We start from the raw sequence: 15,568 nt of genomic DNA, 5'->3' as shown, positions 1-15,568 counted from the left end.
GGTCATCGTGAGGTGTGGTGCTGTTACAGACAACGGGGTGGGTACAGAAGACCAGCACAAAGCTCAACAACCCTTGAGACCTGGGGCAGACTTCACAGAAGGGAAGTCTATGGCTCAAAACCTCACCAATCCAGGCCCAGATAGTTTCAACTGCATAGAGGTGACTCAAAGCAGCCAGGCAGATCCTGGGCTGGAATGGTGGCAAAATGAAGTCATCCAGTTAGCCTTCTCGGAAGGCACGAGATAGCTGCTCCCTGGTTCAGTGTTTGCACTTTCATGGGAAAACAATAAAAAAGTCACCACCATGTCTGCATTTGCCCAGCGGATGGAGTGAGCTAGCTACGTGGTCTAGCTCGATATACCTCCAGGGTTCCCCCACGTAATAGCCCTGTTCTCCAGGATGGCCAGCTATGACAAGAACAAAACCAAGCCTTAGCAAGCTTCTCTCTCTGGCTATGTGATCTTGGACAGATGGCCCAACCTCTCTGTGCTGCAGCTCCCTTTGTTGTTCAGGAATTATCATCAGAGCGAGTGCCTTATTTGTGCTGGCTGTGACAGGCATGGTGCACAGGGGACCTCACATAGTGGCCAGCAGAGATGAGCATCCCACAGACTTCGAAGAATGGGTGCCCTCACTAAGCTGAGGGCAGACAAAGGGGAGCAGAGAGGAGGGGAGAGTGGAGATCAGAGTTGAGAATTGTGGGAGTCTTAACTACAGAAGACTTGTACTTCTCAAGTGTCTTGTGGCCACGTATGGCCCATACCAAATGGTATGGATGTGACAAAGGCCCTGAAGGACTAGACGTCCCTTTCTCCTAACTAGTGTGGTGGCGAAGGAGCAAGAAGGTAGAGTCACTAGCAGGTGCCCTCAGCTGAGTACCATGTGGGTCCATACTGTCATTAACTCTCAAGTGACAAAGGACACACTGGAGCTGGTTCCACATCCAGACTCGCCTAGCTTATGAGCAAAGCCAAAGATTAAACCTGTCTCTGCCTAGTCCCCACTACGGCATGCTATATGCATGCCACTGTAAGCAGATGCCGTGGGATGCTCTAAGAGCCCCCACCATGCAGGTGAACCTCTGGGGTTCACCAGGTCCTCCCTAGCCTCCTCCCATTGGCTGTGGGTCCAGAGGAAGGGAGTCTACTCCTGAATTCTTCCTGAGTGCCCAGGAATCAGACAGCTCAGCCCTGACATACCCTGGGCTCCATACTAAAAAATGCCCACTCCCTGCTGATCACGCAGGGCTCTAAAACTCAGCGTGTGTTAGCTGAACCATCCAAATGCATTCTTTGAACAAAGGTGTTCATTGACAAGGGAGTGGGGTGGAGGAAGGAAAGAAGCAAAGAAAGGAAGAAAGAAGCCACAAAAGATAGGTGTTAAACCCTCGAGCTCCTTCTTACAAGGTCACAAGATAAGCCACCTCAGAGTTGCCTGGGTGACGGGCCTCACAAACGCTGGGATCTGGCTCTGTCACCTGTAGCTGAGGATATAAGTATCTTGGCTTGTCCTTCTGCCCCTCCTCCCCCCATTATTTTTAATCACAGGAGGAATGGGAGTTAGAAGCCATCACTCAGATCTACTTTTGCACTCCTGCTCAGCTTCAGACCGTAGGCCTCTGGGGAACTTGCATTGCCTCTCTGGGCTCCGCTCTCTCACTTGAAACCAAGAGCTGGGAATGGCTGTTGAAGAACGATGAAGTAACGATGTACAAGTACCGGGTACATTACCGATGTCCCCAAACGCATTAACCTCCTCCCCTGTCTGCTGAGGCCCCATTTGTGATCACGTGATGCTGTCAGCTCAGGCACGACAGAGCTGAAATGGAGCTCAGTGACATTTGAAGCGTCTCTCTACAGAGCCGTTCCCTAGTTAATTGCCGTGCAGGTAATCCGTTGACTTGGGAAACGCTGGCCATCAAGAACCACTCCAGGGACAGTTTGGTGACATTTTAAAGAGGGTGAGACATAATGTTCCATGGATGATGTAATCCCCACCCGCAGAAGGACAGAAGTGGCTGTGACATAGGCCACAGGGATGGGGAGGAGCCCAGCAAGGAGGTACGGGCTGCCCCATTGGAGCAACCGGTAGGGCAATACACCCAGAACCAGGTTCTCAACTTCTGCTTCACTCCAAATGACAACCCCTGAAGACCAGAAAAGGGGGAAGTCCCCAAAGCTGGGAAGGTAGCACACGGCTACACAAGAACAACCCCCATACCTAGGACCAATACCCAGGAGGGACACAAAGTGGCAGAGTGGCCTGAAAGTGGGGACCGGGCATGACCATAAGATATAACTGCAACTGGATGCAAGGTCAACAGACATGGGGAGCAGAGAAGGAAAGGACAAAGGTGACCCCGGTATGGTTCAGTCTTCTCCAAGGCTGGTTACCCTATAGGGCCTTGCCAACAGAGCCTCGGCCTGGGCTGGTGTGGTGGTTTGAATATGCTTGGCCCAGAGAGTGGCGTTATTATGACCTTGTTGGAGTAGGTGTGGCCTTGTTGGAGGAAGTGTGTTACTGGGGGGGTGAGCAATGAGACCCTCCTCCAAACCACATGAGAGACAGTCTTCTCCTGGTGGCCTTACGCTGCCGTGCTCCCGCCTTGATGATGATGGACTGAACCTCTGAACCCGGAAGCCAGCCCCACTCAACTGTTGTCCTTATAAGACTTGCCTTGGTCATGGTGTCTGTTCACAGCAGTAAAACCCTAACTCAGACAGCTGGACAGAGGAAAGGGCAGGGAGGCCTTGGGGCTTCATGGGCAGGAGATCAGCTTCTGGAGTGAGGCACAAGCCTGTAGTTGAGGAGTGTGACTTGAGCTAATGGCTTCCTCTCTGGTCCCCAGCTTTCTTGTGTGAGTCTTACTGTGGTGACGCTGGTGGTAGTTGACAGTCATGGAGGGCAAGGAAAATGATGATTGTGATGGTTGGGGCACTCGTAATGTTGATGGTTATTGTAATAGTGGTGTTGATGATGGCAATAGTGACGGTGATCATGGCGACGGTAAAGATGATGGTGATGGTTTGGGTAGCAATGGTGGTCATGATGATGGTCATTATGAAGGCAGCCATGATGACGGTGATCATGGTGATGGTGAAGACTATCCCTGATGAAGATGCGTGGGCCCACGGGCTACACAGAGAGACCCGAGTAAGCTGGGGTTAAGACACAGGACTCCCAGATCAAGGCGGCAATTCTGCCCTCACCCTTTCTCACCCAGCCTCCTTGCCTTCCAGAGACCTCGATGGCAAATCGCACAAAGCTCCGCCCCTGGGCGGGGACAATGACCGCGTCTTCAATGACCTGTGGGGGAAGGACAACGTTCCTGTGGTCCTTAACAACCCGTATTCAGAGAAGGAACAGGTAAGCAAGACTCGCTGGGCCCTGAGGTCCCACACTTCTTGAGGGGAGGAGAGAGAGGCGGGGGTGGGGCCGGGGGGGCGGAGCCTGAGATCCCAGGGGCACCGAGTCTGATGTTCGAGGATTGACTGAATGTGTCATGGTTACCAGTGTTTGTGGACCTGGAGTTGCTTCACACTTTAACCTTCCTGTTTCTACCACATTCTAAAGACACTAAATATCCAAGCTAATATTTTTCTCATCCTTCATGGCAACCCTAGAGCTCAGCAATATTGGTTGTTTTGTGTGTGTGTGTGTTCCAACGCCTTACATATACACAGACAAATGGTCCTCGTATTACTTTTGTACCTTTGTACAAACTAAAGTGTCGGTCCGCACTTGGCTTTGCATTTCAGTGTATTAATACATCTAGGAGATAAGTACCACTTAGAAGGAGTTGTCTTAGTTGGGGTTTCTACTGATGTAATAAACGCCATGACCAAAAGCTACTCGGGAAGGAAAGGGTTAATTTCACTTTACACTTCCACATCACAGGTTCATCACTGAAGGAAGTCAGCGCAGGAACTCAAGCAGGGCAGGAACCTGGAGGCAGGAGCTGATGCAGAGGCCATGGAGGGGTGCTGCTTACTGGCTTGCTCCCCATGGATTGCTCAGCCTGCTTTCTTATAGAACCCAGGATCACCAGCCCAGAGATGTGGGCTGGGTCCTCCCACATTAATCATCAATCATGAAAATGCACCACAGGCTTGCCCACTGTCCAATCTGGTTGGGGATATTTTCTTAATTGAGGTTTCTTCTTTCTAAGTGACTCTTAGCTTGTGTCAAGTTGACATAAAAATTAGCCTTTAGAGCAGGCCTGGTTCTTTTTTCACAACCGTATAATATTCCACTATGACGCCATGCCATCCTTTCTTGAATAAGTCATTCCTAACAGACGCTTGGGCTATTGCCACTCTTTGGCTGTGACAATGCTGTCCCATGTGGCACTGTCTAGATACCTCATTTGGCATGTGAATAGACTTAACCAGGAGAGAGAGAAAAATTCCTAGAACCGTTAAAGTTGAGTCAAAAGCCGTTTACATTTACAGCCCAGTGGCTGTACCCATCTTACCAGATAAGTGCCGGGGCTGGGGGTAGGGCTGTTTGCCCACAGCCTCGCCAGCTCCATCTGTTACCAAGTGTTTCAGTCCTTGCCAGTCTGCTGAGATGTGTGCTGACAGATGAGTCACCATCTCTCTCTCTAAGACTGCTTTGGTTTGGCTGGAGATCAGCAGCCTCGTCTCTCTTGCCTGGGCGACTGATGGGCCAGGCCAGAGTGACCCTGGAAAAAGAGCCCATGTGTCCTACCAATCCCTCCTCACCCCCAGCAGCAGGAGTGGGGTGATCCATGGGATGTCTGGAAGAGGGAGAGTAGCAACCCCTTTCCTCAGCACCTGCGCACAAACAGAGCCTTTCGGTCCATCAGAGCCAGGACTCCGGAGGAGGACGAGCCAAGCCTGAACCACAGCACAAGTGGCATTCCTTGGCTTCTAGTGGCTAACATGTGGGAAATTCCATGATCCTCCTGGCTGACTCTCCCTCAGCCTGTGACAACCCAGGAATGTTTGTGGATGAGCATCATTAAACTGTCCTCAAAAATCAGGGCCACACTGGAGCTGGGGCGGGCGCATGAGTTGAGCATGTGCTTAGCAAACAGGAGGCACTGGATCCACCCCAGCAAACAAACACAAACAAACCAAGCCCACATTGGAACATCAGGGCCCCTGTTCACAGACAATAAAACAAACAACTGTGCTCTTTAAAAATCCCTTCATCATTTCTTTCTGTCCTGAGAATGGAAACCCCGGGACGTGGCATGCACGAAGTACCATAGGCTGAACTCTGTCAGCAGCCCTCGGCTTTTTTTAGGCCAGGCTGGCATTGAACTTGTAAACCTCTGCCTTGAAATCACTGGGATTACAAATGTGCACCACTACACTAGTTTATAGAATCCTTTATTAAAAATGAAGTGTGTCCTGATAACCCTCCCGAGACAAAGACAGGAAGTGGCACCTTCAGCCGGATGGAGGCTTGGGGACAGTTTGTCGGGTGTACAGTCTGTTGAGCCTAAGAGATGAACCTGATTTTTAATTTCTTGTCATTGTTTCAAGGTTTTACACAAAAATACATTTCTTCATTAAAATGTACACTATCTAGCCATATGTGAGCCTATCTGATTAGGGGCTTAGTCACTGTTCTATTGCTGTGAAGAGACACTATTACCAAGGCAACTGTCATGAGAGTTTACTTGCTTACTGTTTCAAAGGCTTAGTCCGTTATCAGGAGGGAAGCATGGAGCATGTAGGCAGGTGCTGGATCTTAGCTGAGAGTTGCTTCCTGATCCACGGACAGTGTCTTTATTAGGGTTGTACTGCTGTGAGCAGACACCATGACCAAGGCAACTCTTAGAAGGACAACATTTAATTTCGTCTGGCTTACAGGTTCAGAGGTTCAGTCCATTATCATCAAGGCAGAGAAGCATGGTGGTTGAGGAGAGCATGGTGGTCTCCAGGCAGACATGGCACTGGAGGAGCCATGACTTCTACATCTTCATCTGAAGGCTGCTAGTGTTAGACTGGCTTCCAGGCAGCTAGGATGAGGGTCTTAAAGCCCAAGTCCACAGTGACACGCCTACTCCACTAAGGCCACACCCACTCCAACAAGGCCATGGTCTACTACAAGGCCACACCTACTACGAGGCCGCACCCCCTAATAAGGCCACTCCTTGGGCCGAGCATATTCAAACCATGACTGGCAGGGGGCGGAGTAAGACTCTGGACTTGGTGTGGGCTTTTGAAACCCCAAAATCCATTCCCAGTGGCACACTTCCTCCAACGAGGCCACACCTCATAATCCTGATCCTTTTAGAAGTTCCACTCCCTGGTCGATTAAGCACTCAATTATGAGAATCTGTGGGGGCCATTCTTATTCAAACCACCACTGGAGATGGGGGGGACAGCCGACTCCGTAGACCATCCTCCTTCTATAGACTCTCCACTTCCTGACAGTCCCTGACACCCATTATGGTCACCATCTCAGCAAGACCAAGTGTGTGTTGTCACTTGCTAGCAGTGCCGCTTGTTCCCTCTCCCCGTGTTCATTTCCTTTCTCTCTCCTGTGACAGAATGACTGACCCAGCAGATTTGTGGGAGAAGTTATTTTGGTATCACAGTTCCGGGGTAGGCAAGAAAGGCCTAAGGGAGCCATCTTGCCTGCAGCAGCTGAGGGAGGGTGAGGCTGCTTGCTCGTATCTTGACAGATCAGGAAGCAGAGCTAGAACAGGAAGTTGAGGAGAGCTATATAGTCTCAGTGCTGAACGCCCAGCGACTCATTTCCTCCAGCCGGGCTCCCAGCCACTCAAACATCACCACTCGAAGTGGACTACTGTTCAAACACATGAGCTTTGTGGGAGCCATGTTAAACCGAAACCCTCTGTAGGACCTTAGGATTGGAACCCAGCCCTTCTCGGCACCCCTTCTTATTGATGGTCTGACCCTCGCACGCCCCTGGCTGCTCGCCTATTGAAGAAATAACTTCATGCTGTCTGGAGCCAGACGTCCGCTTTCAGAGTCTAATACATCATTTATCCAACCCACAGCGTTGAGACACAGAAGGCTCCAGGCTGAAATGGCTTCTCCCCTGGGGTTCACGTCTCTCTCCCAGCACCCCATCCTGTCTCCAGCCTCCTGGTGGTTGAAATGATCAGATGGTCACTGCGGTGGCCTTTCTTGTAACTCCCTCCCCACCCTCATTCCAGTGGGAGCAGGCATTTCCTCTCCCTGGGGATCCAGGGCTTCCTGGCTACTTTCAAAATGTCAGAATCCAGCGTAGATCGGACCATCTCTGTATTTCCAAGGGAGCACCAGCACCTCAGCCTCTGGGGAGCTCCCAAATTACAAGGCAGGAGGGGTCAGGCTCCTGAGCCCCTACTCCCCAGTACGCAGGGGACCTGAGGTCTGGGGATGTACTGTGCACTGTTGAAGGGTGGAGGGACAGCAGCCCCGTGGGTCTGGGCAACCAAGGAGTAGAGCAGACGCCCTGCTTCCCAGCTCCCAGCACACCACCTCAGCAGGGAACCCCAATTGGCCCTGACCCAAGCTTGTTAGTGATGTCAAAATAAAAATATCGACCACGGTGGTTAACACCACAGCCATGGGGACGTGCGGCCATCAGAGGAGCCGAGGGTTCTGTGACCATAGCATGGTAGCCGATAGTGCCATGGGTGGGGCCGGGATGGCTCGGTCCTCACTGGTGACCTCCATCAAATGAGTAGTTAGCGTGAAGTTAAGGCTAATCCTCATCAGAAGGCATCTTGGGGGATGGAATGGGTTAGACTATTAAATAATGGCAGTAACCATAGCAACCATAGCAACCATAGCAACCATGCCTGGTACTTACTGAGTAATGTCAGTGCTGTACTGAGTACTTCAGGACTGCCATCTCTCTCCATCCTCAGCCCCACCCAGGGTAATTCTGTCTGCACCCTGCAGGCCTCAGTTATGTACCCATGGATTTACTGGGGCACAGACCAAAAATACACACAAAATTGCGTCTATACAGAACAATACAGATCATCATTTTATTACCTCCTACATTATATGGCAATACCAGGTGTTAGGGTAATGTTCCTAAAGATGACTTAAAGCACAAAGGAGCCTGGGCTGGCAAGGTGGCTTAGTCGGTAGGAACACTTGTTAAGCAAGCACAAGGACCTGAGTTCAAATCCCTGGCACCGTCATAAAAAGCCAGGCCTGGTAGGATTCAGGGCTGGAGACAGGAGGATCCACAGGAGCTGGCTAACTGGCCAGGCTACAAGCATGGTGAGCTTCAGGCTCAGTGAGAGGCCCTGGTTCAAGGGTATAGAAGATGAACTGATGCTTCCTGGCACCCTGCATCCTGCTCTGACTTCTACAGGCACAAACACGTGACCTGCACAGTCAAGTGTGTAACATATGCACACGCATATGCACACAGGTACACATACACACACGCATGCACACACTCATGCATGTACACATACACAGACATACATGCACGCATGCACGCACGCATCTTATACATGCACCACACAGCACACACCTCTGTCATCCCTATATTATAGTAGAGGAAACTGAGGCACAGAGATTTACTGAATCAGCGAGGATCGCTAAGTGCTGGAGACAGTCCTACCACCTCGGAGTCCCCACTCAGCAGGGCCTCACGTGGAGTAGGTCACCAGAAAATAAGATCATGGTCCCTTATGGTAATTGCCCACAAAGAATGGAGGGATAGACACTGAGTATCCCAACATAATGAAGGCCATGGTCACCAGACCTGCGGCGAATGCCCTTCATTGCAAGAGGGAGAAAGGAAAACTTCTTTCGCTGAAGCCAGGAACAGAGGCTGGTGAAATGGCTCAGCAGCTAACGGCACCTGCCACCAAGCCTAACAGTCTGAGCTTGACTAATTACTATATCACTGACCTGAGGCAGGGGGATTACGAAAACTATGAGTCTCTCTTATCATGGTTCTTCTGTCACCCGCATCATGACCTGTGTCTCCCAGGGACTGTTCTCTAAGGACACACACCCAGCCCTGTCACCTGGCCTCTCAGACCCTTTTTGTCTCTTGATCTGTCAGTGAAGACCAGAGTCTGTAGATTGCTCATGGGTTGGGCCCTGCTGAGCAGCAAATAGGCATTTGCAAGAGATGGCTCAAATACAGACGAAACTCAGTGCGGCCACAGCTCTGAAAGTTTACTGCCTGATTATCATCTCTTCATCAAGTATTTGTTTGCCGTGGCTTCTCAAAGCATCACTCCAAAGCGAGCTAGGTACAGACAGCAGAAATTACTACTGTGATGCTGACATCTCAGAGACTCATACACCCACGTGACCAACATGGTCCACCCAACTGGCCCTGAGAGACGCCATTGGCTCTGATCTGGCTGAAATCTCAGGGCGCCAGCGGGTTCCTTCCTCCCTGAGAGCCAACTCTGACCTCCTGAGTCTTGAGCTGACTCCCTCTCAGACAAAGCCAATGTTTGATTCCCTTGCCCCACCTCATCTGGGTCAGCTTGCCTACGCTGAGCCCTGCTGCCCTTCAAAACCATGCATTCCAGAAACTTCTCCTGGCGGCAGGGCCTTCTGTACACCGCAGTGGCAGAATTTCTGCTGATGCCTTCCTTCCCTCCACCCGAGCGGTCTGTTTGATGACCGCCTGGTCTTTCTAGGCTCCTCCATCAAAAGACAGTCATCAGCTCTGGGAAGATAGCTCTGTCAGTAAAGTGCTTGCTGCACAAGCATGAGGACTCAGGTTCAAATCCCCAGCGCCCATGTAAAAAAGTGAGGCACCATAGTATACACCTGTAATCCAGGGCTGGAGAGGCAGAAAAAGGAGAATTATTAGAACTCACTAGCCAGCAGGCTCCATGTTCAATGAGAGAGACCTTGTCTCAAAAAGAAAACAAAACAAGGGGTTGGGGATTTAGCTCAGTGGTAGAGCGCTTGCCTAGGAAGCACAAGGCCCTGGGTTCGGTCCCCAGCTCTGAAAAAAAGAACCAAAAAGAAAAAAAAGAAACAAACAAACAAAGAAATAATAATGACCTCTGGACTCTACATCCACATGCATGTGTACCAACAGTCAGAGATACGATACATGTTCACATGCACACACACGGACACCAAGTCCTGCTATCTGGGGGTCAGAGCCAGGGTGGAACCAGGAAATGGGGTTTGAATGCCCTGTGCCAATGTTTGGGTTCAGCTCTGTAGGAACTTCCACAAATTCTGCTGATGGTTTGTTTCCATAGCCGGTCTGCTCAGTGCACTCTGTCCCACCTAGCGAGGCCATGACATTTGATGGGAAACCGGGGAGAATTCTCTCAATGTGAGTCACTGTGCGGCTCTCCATCAAAAACCCTTTTCTTATAACCCTAGCTCAGGCCGAGCTGCCCACCCCTTTCCCAATTCATAGCTATGGCCCACCAGCTTCCCAACAGAGATTCTGAAGCTCTAAAGAGCCCGCCTTTCCTTCCTTCACCTAAACGTATATGTTTTAACATGCATATTAGCAAGTTCACACTCAGGACGACGATGGGAACAAGCCATGGAAACTTGGAGGATCCGTTATTAAAATTACTTTCTAGGGGCACGTAGCCACTCTGATGTAGTCATGGGACCAAGTTCAGGGTGATCTAGGAACACACAGCAGTCTCTCCAGGATAGGGTCGATGTAAGTCTTCTTGCTTTCGGGGGTGCATGTGTGGGTAGGCACACAGGCGTGCAGGGGCATATGTGTATGGATGCTCGCGCACCTGTGTGTGTGAATATGGAGACCAGAGGTCAACGCCAGGTGTCCTTTTCAATCATTCACCACTCTGTTTTTTCCTTCTTTAAAGATCCATTCATGCATACATTGTATCATGCTAATACCTATCCCTGGTCCCATGTTCCAGCCCTCCCCAACTTCCACACCCCCATCTCCCTCCCAGCTTCGTGTCCTTTTGGAGTTTTTTGGTTGTGTGTGTGTATATGTGTATACACACGACTAATGTAGTTAGTGTGGTTAGTAGTGGATGAGTCCACTTGGGTTTCTGAGTCAGAAATCTGAACTCATTTTGGCTGGACCAACTAGTCAGAGCCACACATTGTAACACCCACTTTCTCCATGGGGGCTGGGAATCTGAACTCAGGTCCTCAGGCTTGCACAGCTAACTCTTCAGAAACCGAGCCATCCCTCCCTTGCTCGCATTCTACCTAAAAGCCTCTCCATCTCAGAGGTCTGAGATGCCACTTTTCCCACAGGTCTAACTCCTGGGTCCTCCTCTTCCTCACTGTGACAGACTGGAGCACAGTAGCATGGGGAGAGGTGACATGGTGAGTGGTTGCAGGTGTCCATAGGGTCACTGCAGGGACTGGATCCTGTTGGACAGAATGCTTTGCCCACACCTCACAGAAATCTTTCTCCAGGTCCTGAAAACAGTTGGCTCCACCCTCTAAGCAGCCATATGCTCGCAGCTACCACACCGCCAGGGTCCATAACTGGGTTAGGCTGGCCATCCTGAAGAACTGGTTCCCACATGTTGACAAGAGCTGCAGGAAGATCACAGGAGGTGGCATCTAGCCCCTGTGGTGTGATGGCCCGCTGCCCAGCTTAGTCCTGGCTTGCTGTCCTCGTTTCAGGATAAGTCTAGAACAGGCAGGTTGAGTCAGGGCTATCACAGAGCAGCTGTGGCTGATGCCAGCAGGGAAGAATGGAGATGCTGGCTGATTCTAGGCAAGTTCAGGCTCAGCTCCAGGGCTCACTCACCCAGGCTACATACCTCAGTCCTGGCAACTGTATACTTTGTGTCACAGTTATGACAGAGGGAGCCCAACTCAAGATGTTGGCAGAATAGCCCCTCTCTGTATAGCTGGTAAGACCCAATTTCATAATCCCAAGGCCGCCTCTCTGGATAGGGAAGTGTCTGTCCCAGAATTCCCCTTTTCTACATGACATCAGCCATGTTAAGTCAAGGACTGTATAGTGGCCTCATTCTAACCTGTTACGTTTATAGGGACCCTGTCCTCAGTTAGGGATACTGTATCAATTCCTTTCCAGTTGCTGTGACAAACTAGCAGACAAAAGCCACTGTGGAAGGAAGGGTTGATTCTGGCTTACAGTTTGAGGCATACAGTCCCCGGTAGAGGCAAAGACATGGCACTGGAACCTGAGACGGCTGATTACATTGTATCCAGTCAGGAAGCAGAGAGAAATGAATGCCAGGTGCTTAGCCATCTTTCTCCTTAGTATTCAACTCCAAGCCCTCAGCCCATGAGACAGTGGCATTCACAGTTAGGGTCTGCCTTCTCACTGCGACTAGCATAATCTGGACACTTTGTTACTGATGCGCCCAGTGGCCTGTTTCCATAGTGATTCTGCATCCTCCTAAGTGACAGTCAAGGTGAGCCACCGTGGTCACATTCAGAGGTGCTGACCTATGGGACAATGTAAGGATTTGAGGGAACCCAAGTATTGGGAAGTACAAGTCCTTGGCCCCTGATCTGACATCTTCCTGTCATATTGAGGGCCTGGCTTCCTGCCTCCAATACATCCAGCTTCCAAATTCTCCTCCCTGCTTCCCAGAGTCTGCTGGTGCCTCATCGAGTTTTTGGAACTCCTGTGACCCAGACAGGAAGCCACCAGGCTGACTCGGCTTTTCTTACACCCCCAGATTGTCAGTTGTTCTTCCTGTACACCAGGCTTATCCCAGCTTCAGCCCAGCTTCCTGAAGATCTAACTTCCAGCTATGCCTCGCCCCCTTACCCAGCCACACCCCACACACCCCCCTTGCCTCACTGTTGAGAAAGCATACATCCTGGTGACTCTCAGTCCTCACCCCCTCCCTCCCACAATCCTGGCAATCTCAGATAGCCAGTCCTGACCTACAAAAAGGCTTCACTTAGCATTTCATTTTCACTGTGGTGTGAAAGCAATATTTATTCTGTAGGAGTTATACTTCGGGGGTTTGAGAGACTATGCAGCCCAATGTTGTAGCTCGTTTATTAGTGAGAAATCACTAGGGGAAACACCCAGCACTCTACAGTTAGGTTCCCTACTGAGCTGGGATGCCCTCTGGGTTAGGTGTCAGGATGAATTTTTCCTTTAAATGGGTCTATCAGGTCAAGACCCCCAGGAAAAGTCTAGGCACCTCTTTTACTTGCCCCTGGCTTCTATCAACCACTCCCTCACATCAAGCATCTTGATGGATCTCTTGTCCCCACTAAATCGGGACCTGAGCAGAGCCCTTGGCCATACATTTAGGTCACTCCACATTTCCAAGGATGTGTAAACTTTGTGTTAATCTGTTCAAGCTGAGCCCACATGGTCCCACACATGTAACAGCTTAAATGTTAGGAATTCATTGCCAGGTTTCTGGAGGCTGAAGTCTGGCATCAGGCTGTCAGGGTAGCCTAGTTCTGGGTAGGAAGTGGTTCTTAACCTGTGGTCCCAATCCCTTTGGGAGTCAACGACCCTTTCACAGGAGTCGCCCAAGACCATCTGCATATCAGACATTTATGTTACGATTCATAATAGGGGCAACCATTACATTTGTAAAGCAACAAGATAATTTTATATTTGGGGGTCACCACAACATGGGAAACTGTATTGAAGGGTCACAGCATCAGGAAGATTGAGAACCACTGTGGTAAGGGGTCATAGAAGGGTCTTTCCTACTGTGTCTCTAATATGTGAAAGGCATATGGGGTGGGGAGAAAGCAAGAGAGGGGGACGGAGAGACTAATCTCATAAAGTTGCTAATTCTAGCAGATAAAGGTCCCACCCTGAAGACCTCATTTAACTTCAATGACCTCCAAAAATTTCTGTCACCAAAGGATTAGGGTTCTGGCATGTATATTTGGGGGATGCAACTCAGCCTAATGCAGGCCCCCAAATGCTTATTCCTCACAAGCTGGGGAAGAGGCAGCTAAACAAGGAGAAGGCAGATGAGGAAGTCAGTTTCCTGTGTCTTTGAAGCCACATACACTGATTCAGCCAGCTGTGTGTTGAAAATATCCAGTGGGGAAAAAATTATGGCTGGAGGCTGGGGATGAGGCTCAGTGGTAAAGTCCTGGCCTAGTGTGCATGATACCCTCATCCATTTCCTGGAAACTGGTGAGTGTATGTGTGTGTGTGTGTGCGCGCGCGCGCGTGTGTGTGTGTGTGTGTAAGTGTGTGTATATGTGTGTTTATGTATATATATATGTGTGTGTATTATATGCGTATGCATGTATGTGTATATGTGTGTATGTATGTATGTATATGTGTATGTGTCATGTACGTGTGTATATGCACCAAGTATGCATAGACTCGTTCTCTTGTCATATTCCCCTAAACTATATAACATTAGAACTATTTACCTAATATTTGTAAGAGGGGGTGCATGGGTTGTAGGCCAAGAAGATGGCTTTTTCTTTAATTTGATTGACTGAGGGACTGCAATTCTGGTATCCATGGGGGTCTTAGCCCCTATTTTCATAGATACAAAGAGACAACTGGATCTGAATCTTTGTGTAGATATGTAAATGTATATGATATGAAGATTAGAACAGGAGTGTGGTGCACACCTGTGATCCCTGCACTTTGGAGGTGGAGACAGGAAGATCAGAAGTTCAGAGTCGTCCTTGACTATATAGTAAGTTCAAGTCCCCCAAATAAAAGTTATGAGAATGTGCAGCTATATACAAGGCATGCAGGTATATGGTGTGTGGGGGTGTATACAGGGCATGCGTGTGTAGCATAGACAGGGCATGCACGTATAGACAGGATGTGCAGGTGTATACAGGACGTGCAGGTATATACAGGACGTGCAGGTGTGTATACAGGATGTGCAGATGTATACAGGATATGCAGGTATATATAGGCTGGGCAGCTATATACAGGGTGTTTAGGTGTATACAGGATATGCAGGTGTGTATACAGGATGTGCAGGTTTATATAGGATATGCCAAGTGTATACAGGCCATACAGGTGTACACAGGACATGCAGGTGTCTACAGGGTGTGCAGGTGTATACAGGAAATACTGGTCGTGGTGACTCTTGCCCCTCACCCCCATGCTTGGGAGGTCGAGGCAGGAGAAAAACAGCTTCAGACCCACCTAGACTATTGGCTATTTCTTTTTTTTTTTTTCTTTTTTTCGGAGCTGGGGACCGAACCCAGGACCTTGCACTTCCTAGGCGAGCGCTCTACCACTGAGCTAAATCCCCAAACCCTCTATTGGCTATTTCTAATGAGCCACCTGCAGCAGCAAGAAAGACAGACATGGAGCTTGTACCTTGAACTTGCAACTTACACTTGGAGAAGCAGAGATGAATGGACCCCTCCACTGGGCAACTGACCGACACGGCTTGTGGACTCTAGGCCAGTAGGAGACCCTGTTTCAAAATAAAGTGCGTGGTGCCTGGGATGAGACCCAAGGTGGTCCTCTGACTCTACACAGGCCTGATGGCAGAGGCCCATGACTCCCAGGCCTGATGGCAGAGGCCTGTGACTCCAACTACTCAGGAGGCTGAGGCAGGAGGATGACAAGTTCAGGGTCACCCTGGAAGTACGAAGCTAATCTGGAAAACTAAGCAAAATTGCCCCAAAATATGTCAAAGGAGAGCTGGCGATGTCACTCAGTGGGGCGGGCAATCACTTGGTA

General features: G+C 49.9%; 1 protein-coding gene across 6 annotated transcripts in view; it reads left to right on the top strand.

Moving 5' to 3' along the window:
• The window catches only part of Nos1 (nitric oxide synthase 1), a 180,361-nt gene that overhangs the window by 91,505 nt on the left and 73,288 nt on the right, over positions 1–15,568 (top strand). For all 6 annotated transcript variants that reach the window (XM_039089060.2, XM_039089059.2, XM_063271041.1 and 3 more), the window contains one exon: positions 3,241–3,367. In XM_039089060.2, the coding sequence (XP_038944988.1) occupies positions 3,241–3,367 (127 nt within the window). The remainder of the gene's footprint in view (positions 1–3,240; positions 3,368–15,568) is intronic.

Source organism: Rattus norvegicus, chromosome 12, assembly GCF_036323735.1.
Source record: "Rattus norvegicus strain BN/NHsdMcwi chromosome 12, GRCr8, whole genome shotgun sequence".
NCBI classification, from domain to species: Eukaryota; Metazoa; Chordata; class Mammalia; order Rodentia; family Muridae; genus Rattus; species Rattus norvegicus.
The sequence above is the reverse complement of the archived record's forward strand: the minus strand, read 5'-3'. Positions and strand labels throughout refer to the sequence as shown.